The 24,609-nt window shown below is 37.8% G+C and overlaps 1 protein-coding gene across 1 annotated transcript in view; it reads right to left on the bottom strand.

The window, feature by feature from the left end:
* The window catches only part of STK32B (serine/threonine kinase 32B), a 157,518-nt gene that overhangs the window by 127,190 nt on the left and 5,719 nt on the right, over positions 1–24,609 (bottom strand). Inside the window, exon 2 of the mRNA XM_041402882.1 lies at positions 2,505–2,560. Within this exon, the coding sequence (XP_041258816.1) occupies positions 2,505–2,560 (56 nt within the window). The remainder of the gene's footprint in view (positions 1–2,504; positions 2,561–24,609) is intronic.

The raw sequence follows: 24,609 nt of genomic DNA, 5'->3' as shown, positions 1-24,609 counted from the left end.
CTGCTCGGGGTCTGCTGTGCTCTAGCATCTTGCAGAGCGTAACACCATGTTCAGTACCACGCTTTCTTAAACTGCCTGCTTCCTTTATGGCTCCTCTGTGGCCTTTTCTGTTTTCTGAGAGCAATAGGATGTTTTAAGACCTGCTCTATTTTTTTTATTTTATCGCTCTTGGTACAATATCTCTGTCTCTCTCTCTCAGTATTTCTTAAATTACTCTGGTTGCCACAGCAACCGTAGGCCTGTACAGGGTATTGCTGCAGGAGGTATCTGGCGTGGCAGAGCCCCTGTGCTGCTCAAGGTGATGCTCAGCGCCTCAGCTCCTCCACTGGGGTTGGCACCTGGCACCTGTCCCCCCAGCTGGCTTCAGGAATCAGCTCCCTGCCTTGCCTCTGGCATTTTCAGTTCACAGTCACAACATTTGCTGTCGCAGGAACTCCTAGGCCGTTTGGTACCAAATTCTTTGTATCTCAAGTTCTTGTCTTTTCTGACAAGTGGCCACCTGCTTTCAGCGGCTGCCTCTGTACCCAGCTCTTAGGGAGTCCTTAAGAGCAGGTGCCATCTCCTATAAACTGTTGCATATTTTTCAGGGAAAGATACACCACAGCAGTTTTGAGGAGGGTAGGTAGAGTAACCCCAAGCATGCTCTTTTTTTTCTGAAAAAGCCAGGCTCACTTCAAAGGTGTCCTTTGAGAGCTCAGGTTGCACCCTGTTAGGTGTTTGGGGACAGATACAGGAGGTGAGGTGTGAGCCTGCTAGCACCATCTTCTGTGTAAGCTGGCTGCTCTTTTGGTCAAGCCAAGCGATGGGGCAAGCTGTGGCAAAATGTGTGTGGCCGCTCATGGAGCAGTTCCCACACTGCTGGGCACACGCAGGTGCCCAGATAATGCCCCAGGGATAACACCTGGGGTGTTGTCTGGGCAGACAGACACTGGCACAGACCTGGTGTGTTGTCTGCTGCACACCCACAGAGGCACAGACAGGGCAGGGATCAGTGGTGCCCAAGCAAGGTGCAGGGCGCTACCCTGAAAGGAGCCTTTCTGCCTTCAGTGACCTTGCTTTGCCAAGGGCACAGACAGGGCAGGGATCAGTGGTGCCCAAGCAAGGTGCAGGGCACTACCCTGAAAGTGAAGGCAGCTCTTTGCTTGTGCTTTGGTCTTCATAAATCCAGGAAATTGTTTGTTTATTTGTCTGTGGAAGACCTTTACATTAGTTATGTTTAGCATATTCCAATTACTAATAATTCCTAGTATATTGGAAGGGAGCAGGTTAGAAATACTGATGAAACAAGTTTTGTTTGTATATTAAAAATTTGCCAAGTAAATTCAGAAAGAGGGAATCTGAAGCCAAAAATGCTGAACTCTGATCTAAGTAGCTATTCCTCTGTGAGTGTCAACATGATTTGGATATGTCTAACTTTTTTCATGTACCTAAGTTGCACTCTTGGACCTTAATTTAGTTTTACATGGTATTCCACCTCTGTATTGTGATAATAAACAACCACAGATTTCTGCTGCCCTGATTTTAAGGGGTTTTTAAGTACTTTTTTCCCAAATAGGATATACTCTTATTGACCTCAAAGAGTTTTCTGCTGGAAACTACTGAATTGAATAAGGACTGTGCCGTGAAGGACCATGCTGTTCTGCAAGAAGTATTTCTGGCCTCTCTAAAATTAAAGTCATTGTTCTGCATGGAGGCCAAGAACCAGCAAAATCCTTTGTGTGTTCTTAATGCATGGCTACAGAAGTGCCTACCAGCACTGAGCTGCCATATACTCAGGAATCATTGAAATCAAGAGCCAGACACCTGTTGATCAGTCACCTGATCAAGTATCACTTATATTTCACCTTCAGATGTAGTCCTGTGAGAAGTGGTTTCTAATATTTTTAAATAGTATTTTCTCTGACTTTGTGTCTTTGTGTTATATGTGGCTTGTGGTTTTATATTGTAGATTTTAAACCTTGTTATAATCACTATTTGCAGGAAAGAAATGTTGTCTGCTCAAGTGTAAACAAACCATTAATCTTCTCTGTTTCAGAAAAATCCTGTTGAATTGAACAAACATTTACTCAGTGATCATAATTATATTGTATGTCAGTTTACACAGTCCCAAAAGGATTTATTCTATGTAAAATGCCTTTAAAATACTGCAATTATTTTAAAGACACAAATAAGCTCAGAGATTTAAGAACAAGATCACTTTGGTGGACTGTCTAAAGAAGTAGTCTGCTCCTACCTTTTTGTTTATTTTTTTTTTCTAGGACAGATTTCTAAGTTCTGCTAATCTCCATTTGGGATAATTAATTATTATAATAATTATTGCTCAATTAATTTTAGTTAATAGATTATAATAGTAATAAATTAATGAAGAGACAGTTCATACTGGTGCTCAGATATCCTTAAGGAAAAGGTTACAAAACCTATATTCTTTCACCATAATCAAGCCAGAAAAACACAAAGGTATTCCCTATTAGACATTAAGCTGCTAAAAATAAGTTGATTCTTACCTTTCCAAAACTCCCTTTCCCAATAGCCCGCAATATTTGAAAGTGGTCAAAGTTAACTGCAAAATAAAGGAAGAGAAGAAAAGGAAAATAGTTTGTAGTGTGCTAAGTCAGAATCAGAAATCAGATAAGAAAAGAAATTACAGTGTGTCCAACTAGTATCTTTTTACAATGTGGTATTTCATTTTTCCTCTTAAAACACCAAATATACTTAATAGCTAACAAAGAAGAAGTTTGCTTTAAAATATACTGCATTCATTTTGTTCCTCAATTCATCCTAGATCAATGTCTTCAGTGCCCAGTATCTCCAAAAAGAAATATATCTCTGTCCTAACCAAGTAAGAAGACAAAAGTTAGCATTTTTCAGCCCCTAGCAAAAACTGCTCAGCATTTTCCGGAAATATTGAGATGTACTAAAAGGACACTGAATAATTCAAGTAAGTAACAGCCTCTACCTACAGATATGTAATAACATATGGTTAGTATTTTTCCAGTAGTCACTCTTCAGGATAATTCCCGTACTTTGTTACAGTGATGGAAGATTGTCCCATGATGAGGTAGTATGATCATCAAAGTTTTCCACCATAATGCAATACATAATGCTAATATTGTAGAGTATTTCATAATTTTAGCATAAGTTTGTTTTGAGAGATTGCATTTTAGGTTGGAAGTGGAATGGATTTACTTGCACTTCAGGAAAATCTGACAGCACAGCCTGCTCTAGACACTGAAGTGCTTTGCTGGTAGGGAGAATGAGATTTCATTTCTCAGAAATGCCATTTTTATTGGTGTTACATGAGTTTCAACACAGCATGACCTTCAAATCTTCATTGGTATATCTGGTGGTTTTAAAAAAATTCCACCATCCTGAATAAAACTGATGCAAAGTCACTGAAATACAAACACGACAATGTGTGATACAGTTTTTATGGTTACTTCTCAGAAAAAATCACACTTAGAGCTAAATTCAGTGAACCAGAGATGACAAGGTTTAGTGCAACATAACAACATTTTTTAAAATTAAAACTTATATTCCTGGCTTTGGCCATGGACCTTCATCTATGCACCTGTCATTGATGTAACAGTAACCAGCAAAATTGTGGAGACACACCATCACTGGAAAAATCATAGAACCATACAATGGTCTGGGTTGGAAGGGGCCTTAAAGATTATCTCATTCCAACCCTCCTGCCATGGGCAGGGCCACTTTTCCCTAGACCAGCTTCTTAAAGCCCCATCCAACCTGGCCTTGAGCGCTCCAGGGATGGGGCAGCCACAGCCTCTCTGGGCAGCCTGGCCCACATCCACCCAAAAATATGGTAACAAGAACAAACACAACAAAAATGTGTGACACATCAAGATGGAGGAGAAAATTCTATAAAACTCATAATATAAATGTTTGCCAAAAAAGTTATCCATCTCAAGCTAAGCTTTGCATTTGAAAGGTTGATAGCTATCAAGCCTCTAAAACGGGTTAATATCTTACTTTCTCTGTTGCAATAATATCTCATTTACACTGTTAACACTACAAAGAATTTGTTTATTTATGCTTGCTTATACTGCCTTCAAGGAAATATGGTTGCTCCTTTCATTAGTGCAGCATAGCAACCACCTTCCTGGTAATTCCGGAGACAAATCAAGCCCAGAGCTGACAGAGCTGAGCAGCAGACTTTGCTCTGCAGCAAACAAAGGTGGTGAATACAGCAGCTTTAGAATTTGGATACTGAAATAAAAATGCATAACCTTGGAAAGGATTTATAACTTGGAAACTGAAAATTGGGAAAAAAATTTGAGCTGAATCCTGTGAGAGTTGGGGCTGCCCAGATGTGTGAGAAGCAGGATTGTGTGTCAGCAGCCTGCAGCTGGGCTCTCTGCTCAGGGGTTTTACAGTGGGACACTCTCTTGCAGTCCTTGCAGGCCAGTACTGGTCTGATGAACAAGATAATCAGTTTAGCAAAACCCCCTTCCACACAAACTTATATCCACCTAAATCCTGTTCCCACAGTCATCCCTCCAAGTGCATGACTGGGCTGTCTAAGATGACCCTTAATTTAGGTAGGAATTTAACACAAAGTAGAAAATATCCTAGACAACATGTTAATCTCATTAATTTCTTTGATATGGAAAATAATCCAAAAGTTCAGCACAGCATGCTGGTGGTTTTTGTGTCACTCTTCTGTTTTCAAACTTTCTTATGTTTCTGTTTATTTTGCTAAAGTTTTGACAAGCACGTTCCTTAAAAAAACCTTATTTTGAATTTGTTCTTTACCTTGCAGTCATTCAGCTGAGTCCAGTTGCCAAAACAAGTGAGAAATTGTTGAAACAGTCTGTAATTATCTCAATTTGAGTCAAGTCACATTTCAGTAATACTTGACTATGTTATATTCTGAAATCTGACATGTTTGGAAATACATCAGTTTGAAGAATGATTTTGTTTTTGTAAAACTAAGATTAAGCATTTATCTGTAGCTATGTAAAGGATATTTTTTTATTGCCCACATAACTTCTATTTCTCTGCACTTCGCTCTTTCCTGGGTTTATTGCTCTGAATGACTAGAGCAACTTAATTTTTTAATTAGATTATTTGTAAATTGGACTTCCATACAAATGAAATTATTAAATGAGACACTAGAACATGGAGTTCAAGATGGATTACTAGTAAGCTAAATAAGTGCTTAAAAATCATAGCCACAACAATTGATCAGATTTTCTAATTTCTATATTTAACTTCAATAGAAAGTGAGATGTTACATTTTCATAGCTTCATTAAGAAAAAACCAATTTTTTTTCTATAGCTAACAGCCTCATGAGCCTTATTTAAATTAAGGTACAATGATTCTAATGCATTTTTTGCAAGAGAAAATAAAGCCAATTTTAAAAGACTGAGGAAATATGTAAACATGCCTGAGCTTGCATCTAAAGTGAGCAAGGCTTGCAGCCACTGTGGCTCTCTGGAAAGGGATTATTCACTGGAGGGAGACAATTCAGTCTCATTTGATCGTTCAGACGTACTCCCAGCATTTCAGATTCACAAACTCAGGAAGTTCCTCCCTTGGAATATTAGAATATACAGAATGAAAAGTGGGCTACCTTGCAGCTGAGATTAATACCAAATTCACTGAGTAAAACTAAGGTGCTACAAGCAACAGTTCCATCCAGGGCAGAGCAGCACCTCCCTGATAACTGTGAAGGGTTGAGCTAAGTTCACTGCCACCTTGGTACTACTTTAGCTACACACCCCAGGTGTTTTCCTCAGATGCTTTTAATCTCACACTCTCAAAATTTTGGGCTAATTTTATTCATTTCAAATTTTTTTCCACATTCTGTATGTGCTTTTTTATCTTTTCTGGTGAAAATTCAGTGCCAAATATCACCACTTACTTCTTGCAAGAATTACAGCTCATCATGACCTCTGTCATTTTCCAATGTTGAAAATATCATCAAGTTCAAACACAGCCATTTCCTTGGTGCAAGGAAGGACATCATGAGTATTAAATTCCTGTCCTCCAAAACATGGCGTGTCTTGTTCTTGTGGTGCCTGGGTGTTGTAGCTAATGACATTTTTCTAGTGCAAAGACCCACTGAGATAATGCTATGGCTGGCAGAAGGACATTTTCTTCAGTATCAGTAATATGACTATTACTCTTTTGAAAATAGCTTTCTTTACTCATGCTTCAATTCTCAAGAGAATACTTTCTTTTACAGAGAAAAAAAAAATATTTTCCAACTCTTCGAGCACTTCTTTCATTTTATTACCACACCATACTTTGGAGCTCTTACACATTGTCTCAGAATTTGAGTATAAGGATATGAACTATTTTCAGAAAACAAAATTTGTTTGTATTGTCTTCAGATAATTTTTCATGCAATAAACCCACTGTTAAACTTATTAACAACACCATGAGAGAGTTTATTTCCAGTTTCTTTCCTATCCCTGAGGATAAAGTATATTTGGAGAAAATATTCATGTCACAGACTTGTGTTTTTACAACCACACTGCAAAAACACTGGATAGTTTTAGTGGAAATGCCTATTCTTTTTTTAATCAGCACTATATACATAATGATATATTTTAAAACAATGAAGTATATGCATTCACCTCTGCTGCATTATTCACAAATACCATGTTTACTTGAACCAAAAAAACCCAAAGAAGTTACATCAGCAGCACACCATTGTGTATTATGTGTTTCATTTATGATCTTACAAAGGAATACAAGATTTTTACCCTTTCATGTGCAGTTTTACTGTTCAAAATATTCTCACACTGTACAATATTTGTTCAAGTGTAAATTACATTTAGCTAAAGAGGCAATATGAATATTGGGTGGATTCTAGGTAGAGCTGACATCTGTTTTCTCACCGCTGCTGAGGAATATTAATTGTATATATATGTGACTAGTCCAAATACACTCAATAACCACTACCTGGAAGAGCTTTGTTTCTCCTAGAGAAAATATACAATTGAATGTGGCCAAAGCACAGGCATTCACGTGCTTTGCAGAATGAAAAATAAAGTAGAGGCCTTTCTGGAAGAACTTGATAAGGTAAATTCAGGCTCTCCCTCCCTGGTTGAGTCCCACTGATTTATTTGGACTGTCTGGGAGTAGCCAGAGCCAGAACATGAGCACTAAGGCATTAGGAGATGTACAGTAAAGCCATATTTTTAACACAATGAGCTTTTCAACACATCAAGATTCATTCTCACTGATCTCAAGAGAAAACAGAAACAAGGAGACATGATGTGGACATTAGCCAAGAAAATAGATTTTTATTTAATTCTGACCCATGTCTTGCAAGTCCATTTTGGGGTGGTTTAATGCTTCCTGTTTCTGTGAATCAGGAAAACAGAATAACTAAACCAAATAGATCCTTCTAGATTGGGCCTGTATGGTTTGACCTGAGACTCACTGGATAGCACTGCTGTTAGGATTTCAAACTAGTTCTGCAGTTTTCTTTCCATGTCTGTCTACTTTTCAGATGCTCCAGCCTTTTCCAGGGAGGGCCACTGGCTGTGCTGACAGAGCCTCAGTAGATCTTAGCAGCTATCAGATCTTGTTAAAATTGTTGCTGTCCTTCCACGCAAAACACATAGGATGAGTAACCAAGTATACACAGTCATATATTTTCAATACTAATAATAAAATCCCCTGCTTGCATGGACATAGATAGGACAAATATGAAGAGAGCCTAAAAATTAAATTAAGGATCATAAAATGGTTTGGACAGTCATAGGGAGTGACATTCCATCATGCTCTGTTCATGGTAAGTGCATTAGTGAAGAAAGACTCTGCTTAAATTAATGAAGAAATTAATTTCTGCTGACAGAATGATAAAGCCAGGCATGAATTGAATGAAGAGTACAAATCTGCATAGCTCCACAGGTTCCTGAGTAAAACAAAACATTGCTACACATTATTTGACTGGGAAACTTACTAGTTAGATAGAGACACATAACCAAAAAAGAAGTTTCAGAGTGGTTTTACCTCACTAATGATGAATCATAATCTTTCTGATCATATTTAGGGGCTTTGTATTTAAATTGTACTACAATTCTTCATGATTAGTGAGTGTTTTAGTATCAATATAAACTAATTATGTTAATATGTTTTTATAATTATTCAGACTTTATTTGCAATTAGAAATAATTTAAGATCTTTGTATGCAAAACAAATTTTCTTTAAAATTCAGCTAATTTTGTTTTGAACTGTACAATGCATTTCAGTCTGATCATGTTTGCATACTTCACTTTCTTCCGTGGAAGTGAAACATTTCTGTACTCTCAAAAGACTTTAATTTCAGAGCTCTTGACTGATCCAAAGTGGCTTTTTCACAACAGTTCATTTCTGTATTTTGCTTCCTTGTGAAGGCACCTGCAGGCTGGGATGTGTGGCTGGGCTCACCTCCCTGTCAGTGTCCCCACAGCACCTGCACAGCCTGTGCCCTGTCCCCGCTGAGCTGGTGGCCCTCCCGTGCTGGGCTGTGGGAGCTGTGAGCAGGCACAGGTCTGCACCCACAGAAGGGACACAAGGATCAGACTCCAATGCCTTTGAAGAAGTGTCACATCACAGAAACGTAGTCCAGCTTTGAACCGGGCCAGAAGGAAATCTGGAAAGGTAAACTTGAATTCCATTCAAACTTTCAAAACTAGATTTGTTTTCCCAGCATAAGGCTTAATTTTTTATCTGGGAAAGTAACAGCATTTGAATTTGGCAACAAGTTCAATTATCCATTGAAATTGTTTTCAGAGGAAAAGTCTGTTTCAAAAGAAAAAAGAAAACACGGTGACCGACTTCTTGTTATCCTCCATCTATGTCACATTTCAAAGCAGACATAGGGGAAGCAACCTTTTCCCTTATTAAAATGGGGAGAAAATCTCAGTATCAGGGTGTCGGAAAACCAGCAATGTAATTTTATTTATACCTCTCTTATTTATATATTCTATAAATAAATAGCTGATACCATAGATAAAAGAGTGGGATAAAGAACATCTGCTGTGATGCATTACAGAAATTCTGATTTCCTCATGTCAATCCTCCCACAAGGCAGTACTTCACATGCAATTTAGCTACACATTTGATGAAATTCACAGAATATTTAGACCATGCATGGCTTGTTCATCCAAAGCAGTGCCAGCATCATGGGGTTCTACACTACAATTAGTGAAATCCACCTCACATCACATCGTTAAAATGAGTGGGGTTTTCCCTAAATGGCTGGGAAATTTTCTGAATGTGTTAGTTAAAATGAATACTGGAAAGAACTAAAACAGCCTACCATTTTTTCAAAATGCTATAAAAACAGACTAGAAGAATTTGGTGAATCAGCTAATAATTTACACTGTTACAGAACAGACATGTGAGAAGTAAAATTGAAATTCTAAAGAAAATTAGCATTTGAAAGTAATCAAGTTGCTAAGTAAAAAAGATCTAAGAACTGATTCTCAAAACTCTTCCTTTTTAATTCTGTAAAAGAACATGACTGTATTTCTAATGCTGTTCTGTAAAAGCTGCAAAAAAGAAAAAAAAGATAAGATGAGATTTTGCATTCACAAGGAAACTGTGACTCCTTGGTAAACAAGAATCTGTTTGAACACAGGATCAAATGAAAATTTCTTTCCAGAGCTGCTTATTAAATAAGCCAATAAGCCAAATTAAAATGATACTGCCATTAAATACATCTATTCTGAAAAATGTATTAGGTGTCTGCCTGAAGCCTGTAAAACAAAGTTTTCTCCTTGGACGAGTAGAACAGACTGCAAATTGTTACAGCTTTTCTCTGAAGGAAGTTTAAACTGAAACTCCCGAGCGCCATCCCACAATATCCAGACCTTGCCTGGGAAATTGGCTGTCTATCACCAAACAAAAAATCAAAAAAAGACATCTGATGCTTTCAGGGATGTGGGTGTCAGCTTCTGTGAGCCACTGGGAGGGGTTTGTCTGCTAGCCACTGAAGTCAGGACAGAGTCTTACAGCTGTAAACTGTAGTAGGATTTTGTGGTATTCACATCCTCTGAACTGAGAGAGATGATTCTCTCTCCCAGGATTTTTCCTGAGGAAGGCAGCACAGAGGGAGAAGAGAAAACAATTCTTATCTCTCCTTGCTGCTCCTGTTGTTTGGCACATGTGGAATGTGTTAAGGAGATTGTTTACTGAAGGTGAGGGCTGTTTGGGTTGATTGGCCAGGTGGGTCAAAGCTGTGTCCTGGCTGTTGCCAGACAGTCACAGGGTTTTCTTTAGTATCTCTTCAATATAGTTATATTACAGTATTAGTGTAATATAATGTAGCTTAATAAAGCATTTCTTCAGCCTTCTGAAAGGTTGAAGGTTGCTGTTATTGTTATCCTGTGGAAAAACAGGTTTCTTGTCCTGTGGAAGGTGTGGGGATGTTTAGCTGCTGCTTTGCTCCACGAGAATTTTAGCACAGATAGGATGAAATTAGCTATTCTTTCTGAAGGATTGGGCACAGATAGGTGTTTGCTGGCAAAGATTAGTTGTACTGATCAGAAGAGCTCTTGTGGCTGCATCTCTCTCCCACAGTATTTCTTGAGAGCATTAGATTAAAAAATAAAGTTAATTTTTTTATCTTTATACCTCTTTAAGACTAGTCTAAATTTTTACCATGACAATTCCTCATTGGAGATTTTAGTGTGCTGCCTCCATCTTCAGACAGGTTACTCTGTTTCAGAGGTGTACAGCAGTACTCTCAGGTGGCTGGGGGGAAAAATAGAGTAAATGAAAAGCCAATTCTTGCCTGTGGTGGTTTGTGTGAGCAAATCCAGGAGGAGGTGAGAGAAAAAACTATTCTTATAAATAAATAATCTCAGTCTGAAGAATACAAAGCAACATGAAAGTTCTGTTCCTATGAGTATGGATGTGACTCCAGCTCCAATGAAAGCAAACAGAAAGTTACCTAGTTTTAGAGTTTTTATCATCATTCTGCTTTGTGTCTTGTTTCCATTTTTTGTCTTTTTTATTTGAGAAGGAAGAGAAAGAACTACAAAATCAAAAGGTCTTCACTGATCTCATCTGAAATGAAAAATTTTTGAGTATTGATTCATGATGGTTTTTGCTTCACTATTATTGCTGTCTGTGTCCATTTAGAGTGAGTGCATTTCTGATTTTTTTTTTCTGAAATGGGAGCATTTGAAGAAATTCTCCTTTTCTATTTGCTTTTGGCTTTTCACAGGAAAGATTTCTATTTTCATACAGCCTAATAATGAAAGGAAGTAGAAAATATTTATATTTCCCACCATCAGAAACATATGCTTTGGGCCCTACACCACACCAAAGATCTCTCACAGTCCACCTCACCAACTGTATTTTAGCCCTTTATGAACCTTTTCATGTGATACTATGATGAGAGCACATGATCATCCAGGAAAAGACTTGTTCTTTGAAAAACTGACAAGAAAATGAGGCAGAGAGACACCATGTCTGGCACACTGCAGCAGCAGGAACAGAGAAGAGCACAAGCACATCCCTTTTGGTGGCAGTTTGGGTGCTCAGACCAGACTGAGCTGATTGTGACACCCTATGGCACACCTGTGATGCTGCTTTGGTTAGAAGTCTGGTTGCAAAGGCAGTGAAATGACATGGTCACCTCCACAGGGAAGTTGTAATGCTTATTAGTACAGAATTTGTGTATTTTACTTTAACAGGAATTGCTTTGTGTCAAAGTAGAGATCAAACTCTGATCCCTGCCCGGTTAATATACACGGACACAAATATTTGCATCCTCCCTCACACATAAGTGAGCACAGACAATAAAAACAAATTTAAAACTATCTGTTGAGCATGTCTTTTGACTTTTGATGGCAACTCCAGTAAGGTAACCAATTAATTTTCTGAAAATAAGTAAGAATAGTAGTAATCCTATATCAGAAAAATTTAAGCTAATATAAAGTTCAATTGCTATTATTTGAAGGCAAAGTTGATCATTAAATTTAAAGAATTTTTAATTGTTTCTTATTAATAAACAACAACAAAAAGGAGGTCAAATATTGCTGTCAGAGCTTGGCAGAAGATAGAAGGACATGAAAGATATGTTATCATGGCAAAAAGTCATCTGGACAATCTAGTAGGAATCAAGCCCAAATTCATAGCATGTCCTCATTGGCAGTGCAGTACAAAACAGGAAAGAATGACTGTCTGTGTAACGTCACCATTGATGATGTCAGCTGCAAAAAATTAGCACAGACAATGATATGTTTTAGTTGTCCTTTTCTTTGGGATAATGCAAGATCTTCAGAAGTCCTGATGATGACTAATGGTACAGGCAATTACCAAGGTGAAGCTTCCTTGACAAATATTTAAGATTTAAAACAGCAACAGCTGAGATGGCTTAAAGGAAAAAGAGACAAAATACAACAGTGGCAAGCATGAAAGGAGGATAACACTGCAAAAAGTCAATTAAATTTATAATAATTCCTGTCCCAGGATATCATCAATTGGAAAGCAAGTTCAGAAAGGGGTAGAACTAGCACATCGTGAAGGCACAAAGTGGGAAAGACTCAGACTGTGACTAAGCAGAGAGATCTGTGCAGAGCTGACCCTTTGCAGAACAAGCACAAATAACACTCTTTTAATACTACTTCCATGCCCCTGGAGGTGGAGGGTCACTGATCTGATCAGTCTGACAATGTGATACCATGGACTGAGAGTGAAAATTCGAATGTTTGTGATAGACTGCCAGCCCAGAGGATCTTGATTGTGTGGGTCAGTTTAGTGTAATCCTTCAGCAGCATAATTTTAAAGCAGACCTTTTCAACATCTCTTTATCTTCTGTTATAATGTCTGGTTAAATATCCATCAACTGAGCTAAAAAAGCCCCCAAACAATCGGACTCCAAATACATAGGCTTTTACTATTAGATTTAACAGAAAAGCAAAAGGAATTTGGAGTGCCAAACCTATAACTCTTTTTCAACAAAGAGCAAATAGCACTAGATTGTTGTGAAAAGCCTGTAGCAGCTGATCAGGGATTTTACACATTGGTGCATAACTCAGTGCTATGAAAAATGTCATGAGAGGTCAGATGTTCCTCTGGATGGACTGAAATATGGTAACAATCCTCACCTTTGCTAAATAACTGATACTGATGTCTGGAAATGGCACAATCCTGGTTAACACCATCCTGAAGTCAGAAAGGATTTGCTAGTAGTTGAAAGCAGCACAGAGCGTGGTAGGTATGTTCACTTGTGCACAGGATTCAGTGTGACTGGTCACATGGAGCTGGCCACGTGAAAATGGCCACACTGTTCTATGATTCCATGAAAGAACATGATTTTCTCTCTATTTAGACTCCACTCAAGCTAAGTGACATGAATAACTGGAATTATTAAGTTTGATGCATGGCTAACAGTGAAACTGTGTTAAGTCCATAGCCCTGACCTCACTGTCACACAGAAAGGATGAGGATTTACTCAGGCAGTGTCAAATCTCCAGTATAACCAGAGGTTAGTTTATCGTAACAGAGATATTTTGGCTGCTTCTCTGTTCTGTTAGCATATAGCATTCAGATAACCTCTTTTCCAGTAGAAAGGTTCTTTTCATTGACTCATTTGGCTCAGTGGAAAGTAATTGGAACTTCTCATCCATGTATCCTGTTATAACCAGCAATTTACAAAATTTTGCTATTACAAACCCACACATCAGTGAATTATTGTTTAGAGCAGTGAATTATTTTTAAGCTCAGTGAAAGTGTCAATTAAAGATCCCTTTTTGTTGCCATCAGAACAGTTCTGTTTTGTGACAGGAGAGAGATTTGGTTCAGAAATGCTATTAACTTAGTAGCACTGGAAACATCAGAAGTCATCAAGGAACAGCTGGATTGATGTACTGGCCCTTATCACAGCCAGTGAATAGCAGGGAAGCCTCTGTGAGTCTCCATGCTTTTCATAGCTCTTTCAAAAGACACTGACACTGAAACTAAGGAGAAAAGTTTCAGGACCTGCTCCAACATAAAATGTAAGACATCTGTTAAGTGATAAAATGTGGCACCCTTTTGTTGAGAAAAGAGAGATTCTGATTGACCATGTTGTTCTCTTATGGATGAGCTGACAAAAACAATCTCTGAAATCATTGCAAGGAGAAACAGGGTGACAGGTAGAAGCAGCAGAAAAGATACTCCTTGAGAAAATGCATTGCTACAATATAGAAAATCTAAATTTCACTTTACTGTAATAGACTTCCCTGTGAGATCAGGATGCACATAATGGACTATGAAGTATCTTTTTCAGCTGGAAAGTGGGAATATTCACCTCCCTCAGAGTTTCTATGAAAATAACCCCATTAATAACTGAACTGGAAGGCTCTCTGAGGGAAGTTGCTATGGGAATAAAATGTCAAATATCAGTGTACCAAACTGTTTTGTCCTGCAATAAAATTTATCAGAGTGATCCCCAGGTGAAGGAAAATTCTTTAAATTAAGTTAACAACAAAATCCTCAGTGAGACATCCATCAATCTTATGCATGCAAAGGTCTCTGTAATTCCAAACACGCCAGAGGAGGCAAATAAACTTCTTTGCTCTCAGCTCCTCGGGGCAGTGGCTCTGAAGGCATTGTTCTTGCGAATCAAAATGAGTCTTGGTGCTCTGTTAATGGGAGGCTGGGGACCCCTGTGAGGAAGATTTTACTCAAACACCTAGAGACATGAGTATGAATTGTTCTCTTTTTCTTATTAATTCAGAACCCAAGACATGAGGAGTCTCTCTCCAGAAATGAATATTGAAGAATTATCTCTTCTATTTTTAACCATAACTACAAATTAAATACTTGGGATGGGTAAGGACACTAAAGATCAGAATCATTCCCATTCCAATTGGGATTGCCCCCCATCAGCGATTTTAAACCAAACCATCACCGTGGGCTGCAAATAAACGATACCGGTTCTAACTAGCAGCAGAAGTATGCTTGGAGTGCCCCTGCCTGCTCCAGCCTCCAGAGGCACATCCCAGGCACAGCCTGGGCCTGGCTGGGGGATCCAGCTGCAGGCAGCGGGGTTGCACAGCACCAGCTGTGGGTAGAATGGAGATTGTGAACAGGAAAAGCTGCTCCTCATCATGGAAAAATACAGTATTTAATTAAGTACACAGCACCCCTAGTGAGTACATTTAAGGGGGCCAGATTTCCAGTAGAGGAGAATTAAAGAAAATTTCAAGTATTCCATTACTGCCTGACCACAAAGTAGCACCTCAGAGTCCAGCAGACACTAGATATCTCTTAAACTGGTCAGATTTCTATTGACTGTTTAAATAAAAGATACAACATACTTTTAAGAGGGCTGACCTCCTCCATTAATTCTATCTGTTAGCCTACCCATAGTTATCCATCCTCTGCAGTTAAATGACTTTCACTATGTACTTCAGTGCTCAAGTTGCATTTTATTCATAGGTCTTGCAAGTGTTTTAAGCTAAGTTATATCTCTTAGAAAAATAATGAAATCCGTTTTAGAGTTGGAACCTCAAATCCCAGCCTCTGAGGCTGCAAAGGCACTGACCTGAACTCATCTTGACAGTTCTGATTTTTAGAGTTATCTGGAGCCAGGAAGAGGCATCTTTTTGATTCTAGCTAGGGTTCATAATATTTCTTTGTGTGAATCATCTACTTGCATAAGAATCACTCCACCTTCTCTGCCATTTTGGAGGAAAGAAAGTCTCACAAAAGTTTTTTTTTTTATTGTTGATCAAACATGATCAATTTTTTCAGCTTCAGATGAAGTTATATCCTGACTTGTTAATTATCATTAACACCTTTGTATACATAACGTTTTTTGTGGTTGTTTCTATTCAGGGTGGTATAGAAATGATAGGGGGGAAAAACTGATTATAACAGCTATATTTAATTCATAAAAACTTCCATAATTTCAGTGCAAGGCATATTTCTTCATCTCAGTGTTTACAGATAAATATTTGATGATGGAATGGGTAATTTTTCTATGGAGACTGAAAAAATGGGCTGACTGCTGTACATAAAATTACCATCTAAGTGTAGAAGTTTTTTTACTTGGTGTTGATGATTTATTCTCTCATCATTGTGTTTCTTACCTCTGGGAAATCCTTGTACACTTATTTAGAAGTTATTTATAAGCACGCTTATTTACACTCCACAAGCAATTACACCAAAGCTGATAGGACTGTTCACTGCAGAAAACAGTAAATATGAATAAAGAAAGCAGGCACTTTATCTTATCTACCCACTACTAAGATTAGGAATTGTCCTTTTTTCAGCTGGAATAGAGTTAATTTTCTTCTTTGTATCTATTATAGTGTTGTTTATTATTATTACCATCATCATTATTATGATTTACTTTATTTTAATTGTATTCTTATCTCAACCCCCTCGTTTTACCTTATTCTGATTCTCCTCTCTATCCAGCTGGGAAGGGGGCAGAGCGAGCAAGGAGGTGTGTGGTATTTTGTTGCCATCTGAGATTAAAACCACAACTGAAGTGAAATATTAAAGACTTCAAGAAAAGAAAACATGGATGCACTTATGAAACAAACCAAATCCCCCTCAGGTCAGCTGGTGCAGAAGTGACTGAGGAGAGGAGGAGGACTTCAGAGCAGCCACAATTCCCAGGTTACGGCTGGGAGTTGGCACTAACAGCAGAAGGTCAGTAGACTCTGAGCTACAACTTAGATTTACCTCATATCATCACGTAACAGGAAAAACTAAAAATATTCACTTGGCAAGCAGGGTGGAGAGCTGATAGATATTAATGTAAAGAACACAAGTTCTAATTTTAACCACAGAAGTTTTTAGATGCAAAGCACAAACAAATAGTGAGCTGCAGAGGATAAAATTGCTCAATGTAGCAGAAGGCTTCTTAGTGCCTAAAACATTCAGTGGCACTAAATGTGCTATACCAGTTCTGTATAATCACAGAAACAGAACCTCAAATAAGTTTAATTATAGATGTTAGATGAAAATAATGAATACTGGTGACTCAGTTCTAGAGTTGCCTACTGCATACACCGGGCACCGGGTTTGTTTTTTTATGAGACTAAAGCATATTAAAAAAATCTGTGTATATATAGAGAAAAAGAGGGAGAGAGAGAGAGAGAGAGTCCCTAAAATATATGTGTATTCATATTATATTTTCTCAACTAGAATAAAATGGCAAATCGTATATCAGAGCTCTTCTGGCTATATATGAAAAAAATATTAAACAAGTTTGGCATCTTCAGAGTACAGAATGAAAAGCTTATGACATAGCAAAAAAAATATTGTAGCTCCTTTTTTTTTTTTTTTACAGGTTGTGAAAAGGACTGGAAATCATATCATTAAAGACTAGAAGAAACATGTTGTATACAACAGTTGCCAGCAATCTTTCTTGGGTGATCTGCTGGGGTGTATTCTTCTTTTCCAAACTGGAATTTAGTGCTTCAGGAAGATCTTTACAATATCCAGGACATCCTGTCATTCAAAAATTCAAGATATCATTGATCCACACATGTCTGTGGATAACAAGATGCATATGAACTACCTAGCAGAGGAAAGTTAGATGGCTGAGAGCAGCCCGCAGTTACTCTCAAATATTTGTATGCCCAGGGAAGCATTTAAAATTCTCTGCATCTCACAAGTGAGAAACCTGAATGCCACAATCTTTTCTCTGTAATGGACAGCTACAACAGTGAAAGAGCCACCTTCTGTAAAGGCATTTTAAAATCCATGACTGTGCTTCATCCTACACCGCTGAGACAGACTGATGGCTCCTGGCTTGGGAGCATCAAGGACCTGAAGTCAAGGCAGCACTCAGCCTGAGTGCTTGAAACCACTGAAAACGTGGTGTCTCTTCACTGCCACACATTACTCAATCTTTTCTACACAGCAGAAACCTCTCATCACTCTCAGAAAAGCCTTGTGAAAGCCATTCAGAGAGCAGACGTTATTCCAGGAACAGCTGGAATTTGGAATTTGCCTCCACTTGGATGTCCTGCCTCCCACAGCCACAGCCAACACCTGTGAACCTGATGCCCAGTCCTTTTCCCAAACTATAAATTTTTTAAAAAGGGAAAAAAAGGACAAGATATACTGGGTGATTGTAATTTTTTTTTCTTTTTTTTTGCTATTTTGAAGCCACCCAGGCAACTTTACTCTAGCTGCTCTCTTCCCCTGTTACGAACAGAGAGCTCACTAAATCCAAAAAAAAAAAAAGAAAAATGAATGCCCTGCTGAACGTTTTGATTGACAGCAAATGTTAACTACACTATGACTCCTTTCCAGCAAAAATCGCACAGCACTTAGTGCTGACAATTTTCTTCAATAGAGATCAATAAGTCCTTCCAGAAAGCCCTTCAATACTGAGATTTTATGGAGAATTTCACACTGAAAATATACTTCTCTTTCTAAAGTACTTTTCATTTGCTACTATTATTTGCACCATAAAGATAACTAGTTTAATAACTTAGCTTAAAAACTTGGGCAAAAAATCTCAAAGGCATGTCACTGGGCAGGAAAAATGTGGCAATGCAGTTACTGAAAAATCACATGAAAAGGCTGGGCAGAGAAGAATTTCATGAATCTGCATAAAACTTCTGGCTAATCTGTTCCTCATGCTATGTCCAAACCAATCTCAAAAAAAGCTAACTTGGTTTTACAGCAATTCCCCACACATAAGATTGTATTTCTGTAGTTTTCACATGTTAAAAGAGTCAAATACGATCTGGGCTTAATAGTGACTTTTCTTACTTCTCAAAATGATCTTTTGATGATCTGGGCTTAAAAGAATGACTTTTCTTATTTCTCAAAATGATCTTTTGATGATCTCTTGTTGTTTGACTTCAAGCTCTGTGTAGCAGTTCACAGACCTTAAGATGTGGTATTGCCCCAAAAGCTTTTGCAGGCTTTATAGCTTGGAAAAAGATTTATCTAAACCTTATCCCAAAAGGCACAAAATCAGTCTTCCTAACACAATGTGAAAGCAGTCCAGGGGGAAGTGGAAGATCGTTTCAGAAAGGTGGGAACGACACTCGGGAGGCGGACAGCGATTTTGTGATTATATTGTGTCTTTGTTTTAACAAGTAGCTAAGAACAGTTCTCATTGCTCAGCAAGGGAGGTGGAACAATCTCAAAAGGAAATAATAATTACTGGAAGGATTAACTCAGTTTGCATTTTTGTATCTTAAATAAGGAACAGAAGGTGTTCCCTTATCACAGCTAAAATAGGAAAAAAAAGGAAAGCATTTTTTGTCCACTGCAGCAGGTTGCCATGTAGTAGATTTATCTTACTAAATACAACAGTCCTTCTTACACAGAACAGTGTTAACAATAGGAGGATGAAATCACTGCTCTATTTTATTCAGGATCATACCAAGCAAAAAAAATGACAGGGCAGAAAAGTACATCAGGTATAGAACTTATCTAAATGTTTTTAAATTTCAGTGAATTAGAATTGATATTTATTTCTTGAAGAAAAGGGAAAAAAGAAAGAAAATGAGAAAGAAAGTGGGAATAAACACAAAACCAATAAAATATTACCAGATAGAAGTTAAAAGCACTGATTTAATTAATATTTTGAGTCAGGTAGGATAGATTTCATTAATATATCTAACCAATTTTTTTTTTTAATAGACGAAAATAGAAAAAGTTTAATGAAGTATAAAGCAGAAATTTTCATAAGTTGTGATATTATAAAGAAAATATTTATGGGAATATAAAATTTGGGAAATAAATTTCAGATTCATCAACCACATTCAGTTATCATTAGAGCCTCAAAAACCTGTTTAAATAAGCTGCCACCAACCCTGGTGAAGCTTTCTAAGAAGCATCCTTCAATTTAAAAGGAAAATGTCTCTGTCTTAATTACAGGATGAATGAAACTTAGGTGTCTACGTTGCACCTAATACCCATATCAGAAAATACAATGCAACATTTCTAAGAACAAAGACATTACAGTGTTTGATACTTTTGTGTCAAGACCTGTGACAGCAATCATAGAAAAAGGGTGTAGGAGAAAACCTGATTATAAAGAATCTTCCATTAGTTGTAGCAGAAATAAATCATATGCAAAACTGGAAGAAGAACCTTGATGTACTGACTAGCATAGAATAAATTGAAACCAAAGAATCTACAATACTTTTTATGTTGGAAAACGCATCTAAGATCTTTAAGCCCAACCATAAACCTAACACTGCCACGTCTACCACTAAACCATCTCCATAAGGCCCTGATCTCCTGTAAGCTTTCCTTGCCAGGTTGGAAAATACAGAAAGCTGATAGTCTTTAGGAGAGAGGTGGTGAACTAAGGAGACTTTTACAAACACCTTTTTGCAGAGTTCAAATTTCCAGTGATTAAAACCAGACCTGTCCAGTGACCTCACAAATCCTAACCTTTCCATTCAGACTGTTTAATTTCCTTATTAAAATACACACGTTGAGGAGAGTCACAGTGGAAATTAAGGAGTTAAAGATGAGGTCAAATTGAGCATGTGAGAGACAGCTGCATGTAAATAAGTCTTCTAATTATTGGAGTGGAAAATAACTTATTTAGGAATGAAAGGAAGGAAGGCCTCATTTCTGTGATACAAAAGTACAACCCTACTCATAGCCTTGTTGATGGATATTTGAGGTGAATGCTGACTGCCTAAGGGAATAGACCAATGTATAACATTCAGGTTTTCTTGAGGACAAGCTGAATACACATCACATGCGGTGCTTTCATTCTATTTGCCAGATTTTACTAAGTGAGGTATCTGAAAGGGAAAGCCTGGTAGTACTCACCAGTGAACAGATGCCTTCTTCCTTTCCTCTTTCCTCCAGAAATGTGTGTTTTATATAGGTACAGTACTATAGTGTAGTATATAAATAGTATATATTGGCCTAACTATAAAACTGTACTGTATACGTGTAATGTAAAATTTAAACAGTATCATGTTAATTTCTAAGGCTCTAAAATTAAATACAAGGATGTTCCATCAAATACTGTATTAAGAGAATCAGTTCTAAGTCCTGATGAATACATTATTGTCAACATCCTCTTGTACTGAGAAGGTGGAGGCATCCTGGGCCCCACCAGTGCTCATCTGCAGATACAGTGTGGTTTGAACATACATTTCTGATAAAGAAAATAGTTTCCTGGGATCAAGTGCAGCCAAATAAAAAACAGTGTTATTCTTCAAAACATTTAATTCATTAGACACTGGACCCTAGAAAGTAAACTACCTTTATTCTTATTTAACAATAGGAGAAAAAAAACAAGACTTTTGCCTGTTCTTTTTTTTCTAAGACCCTGTATTTGCTATTCATGCTGAATTTTGATTGAGTTCAAGGAAACCCAGAGTAAGATTTAGTTAAGAAAATAATTTTTATTGATCTCTTCAGTTTTTCGTGTTTATATAATAATAGTCTTTTACTTTTTCCTGTTGCTGGGAAGCTTACACAGGGTTCAAAAGTACAACAGCAAATTAGGCAACAGCTCAGCACAGACCTACATTAGTCAGTAAGTAATGTCATTCAAGGTAATCAATTTAAATAGCTCAGGAAAGTAAGTGGAACTGTGCTCAAGAGAGATCACGCCCCCTGATGAGAACACTGCTTACTACTGCTGCTCTTCTCCCTCCAAAATGTCCAGGTTTTTCCTGCTGAGTTTGGTGGGTGTCCTGTACCTCTTTTTCCTTCCCCTCACATGTTTTACCCTAATAGGATGCTGTGGAGCTCATCTACCAGACTGAACTAGAAGTTTTCCTTTTTAATTGAATATTGTCTAAGAATTTTTACTTTTTATTGATTGATCTCAGTAGCAACCTTTTCCACACCTTTCCCATCAGGTCAGCATTAACTCACTCTGACTAAGTCAAAATGTTGTGAAACTGCCATAATAACTTGACATTCTTTCCTCTATCCTACCTTTCATTGCTTAGTCACAGGGATCACTGCCCACCAGGTTTTGCTTCAGGATGGTTTCACCTTCTGCCTTCTCAAGCTTGCTCTTTTAATGATAAATGTAGAACAGAGTGAGTCTTGTGCTTGGCCAACAAAAACCCTGCCTTTGGTTTTATGCCCACATTCAGAAAATACTGTACAAAGACAGTTCTGGTGAGACAGTTCTCTGAGGGTCTGTATACAAGACCATAATTCCTTACTATGTTTATTTCCCAAAGATTTTCTTGGCCATTTTCTAATTCTGCCAGGTACAACATTTGATTCCAGGCTGAACTTCATCCATTGGACAGTATGGCACCCAAGGTTCACAAAAAGCTCCCTAGTAGCTATGCTGACCTTGTAAGCCACATCCACACATCCACATTAGGGAACTCTTTCCCTCTGATGCCAAGTGCTGTCCAGGACTCAGTGTGTGTCACGCTGCAGCCAGGTGGGGTGAGGTAGATCTGTTCCCCTTTGTTCTATGGGAAGCTGTCAGACCTTTTGAACTCTACTGGAACTGAAGCCAATATTGAGCAGTAGAGTCAGTTTAATATCGCTGTACATTTGAAAACCATTTGTCCTGGGTTAAAACCGTACATTTACTTCTCAGATTGCCACCCCTTCCACCATTCAGCTTTTCCAGTCCTTCAGAACCCAGCTCTCTGAAAGCCTTCTTTGGCACAGAAAACAACAGCAGAACAGCTGAAGGAGCAAAGCCTTTTCACTTCAAGCAACAGCTGTGGACAGCGATGGGAGACAATGTCTGAATTTGTGATGGAGGGATTGTAAAAGCAATGGTGTTGAAATTGAGAAAATAATCTTTTTTTTTCTGAATTTATTTCACAATCAATTTTTTCCTTGATCTTGAATAGGAGTCTCTAAGCTTACCTCGCTCAATGCTTGGATAACTTTGAATTATTTACACTTACTTATTCACAAAAAACCTATGTTGATATCCACATAACACATGTTGCAACAAGGGTAAAATGTTACCTCTCCTGAGCTCTTCCTCAATAACAAGCACAAGAAATTCCTTCACACTCTTAGAGTTAGGTGTCATGCCAACCACTTCTGCAAATTTTGGAAGTCTACAAAAGCAGCAGCAATGATTTCCATGATGCCTTTGTTTAAGATGGAGGTCCTGACAAGGAGGTTTCCATTGAAGAACTAAATTCTGGAATTGTAGTAAATATTGTTAGGAAGGATCTTTAAAATTTATCTGGACCATCTCTAAGATATTGTTGGCACAGATTTTATTGAATCTGGATGATGTAAAATTAACTACAATTGACAAATAATTTAGCTGTTCCTGGAAAGGATCTTTCTTCTAATCCTGACAGTGTGAGGTAAATCTGATATCACACAACCTTTTTAGGATATTCAAATGGAACAGAGATGCAGCTCATTTGAGATAGCAAGAAGCTAAGATGAAAGTGCCAGATTCATCTTCTTTAGAGTTCCCTGTAAAAAAGGGAAAACGGATATAGTATTAAGCTTCACCTCCAATTATCATTTAGTGTCTGAAGAGGTCCACATTATTTGTGTGTGTTGTATCAAAGCCTGAGCCAGGAAGAGAAGAGAATGTTGCGATATTCCTTCTGAACCTCCTTGGACACAGACCATGTCAACTGTCAACAACAGTTTGGCATTTGGTACCTCTGTGGCTACCTGAAATTACCACATTGCTCTGTGCTCTCCGTTCTGTCTATATTCTCCCACTGTCTCATATTGTGCTGTAAGTGTAAGCTCAATGCTGATCTCTTTTGCTCTGTGATTGTACACACACTGGTATCAGGGTTTCTGAAGTGTTTTGCACTACACATAATGGAGACTTCCTGTCTAAAGTTCAATAAATGCAAAATAAAATTGTATAAAATTCAACATGGTCATAAAACAAAGTATTAAAAAATCCAGTGGTCTGAATCTAATCTATCTAAAGTATTGATATTCAGCATAAAATAATGCCTTTGACAGCTGTGGTTTTCAACAGAACTGCCTTTGAGCACTGTTTAAATCAGATTTTGATATTCTTATCCAATTCAGTTCTAAAGGGAACTGGAATATTCATCTTTGCAAGGAAAAAAAAATAAAATGCAATGTAACACACCAGAGAACTTTCATGAACAAACTAAAAATCCAGCAGAAACATTGATCCCACATGCTGTTTGCTGCTCTCTCTAACAGAAAGTATTTAGGTTCCAACCCTTTATTAGACTGTTCTTTAGGGCTGTATCTCATGAAACAAGCAGTTTGAAAAGAGTGTGTTATTATCCCCGTGATCCGAGCAGCTCTGTGACTGCATCAGGCATTGTCCATTACAGCTGTGAGGCAGCAGGATGATGAGCACCATCAGATCACTGACAATAACTGGACACTGCATACTCTGTTCTCAATCTGACTCACTTTGACATTTACCCATTGCTTTAAATTGGTTCCAAGCAAAACTCTTGTTTGTAATTTTTCCCTATGTCACTTTATAGTTCTCCAGCTTTCACTGCACTTATACATAAACTCAGCCATTTTGCTCAGAATTTAGCTACCTGAATCCATACCAATTTCAGGCATTTTTCTTAGGCTCTTTATCTGGGTTTTAGGCTTTTAGTACCAGTCTTTTCAGCAGCTAGCCATTTAATAATGATGTTTTCTGACACTCGCCAACAATTTTAAATCCTTCATTTAAGCTGAAGGCTTTTCTACAGAGGAGAGGTAGAAATCAATTTTAAATTACAACTTCAAATTGG

This window comes from Onychostruthus taczanowskii, unplaced genomic scaffold (assembly GCF_017590055.1).
Source record: "Onychostruthus taczanowskii isolate IOZ18803 unplaced genomic scaffold, ASM1759005v1 scaffold2, whole genome shotgun sequence".
Classification (NCBI taxonomy): domain Eukaryota; kingdom Metazoa; phylum Chordata; class Aves; order Passeriformes; family Passeridae; genus Onychostruthus; species Onychostruthus taczanowskii.
The sequence above is the reverse complement of the archived record's forward strand: the minus strand, read 5'-3'. Positions and strand labels throughout refer to the sequence as shown.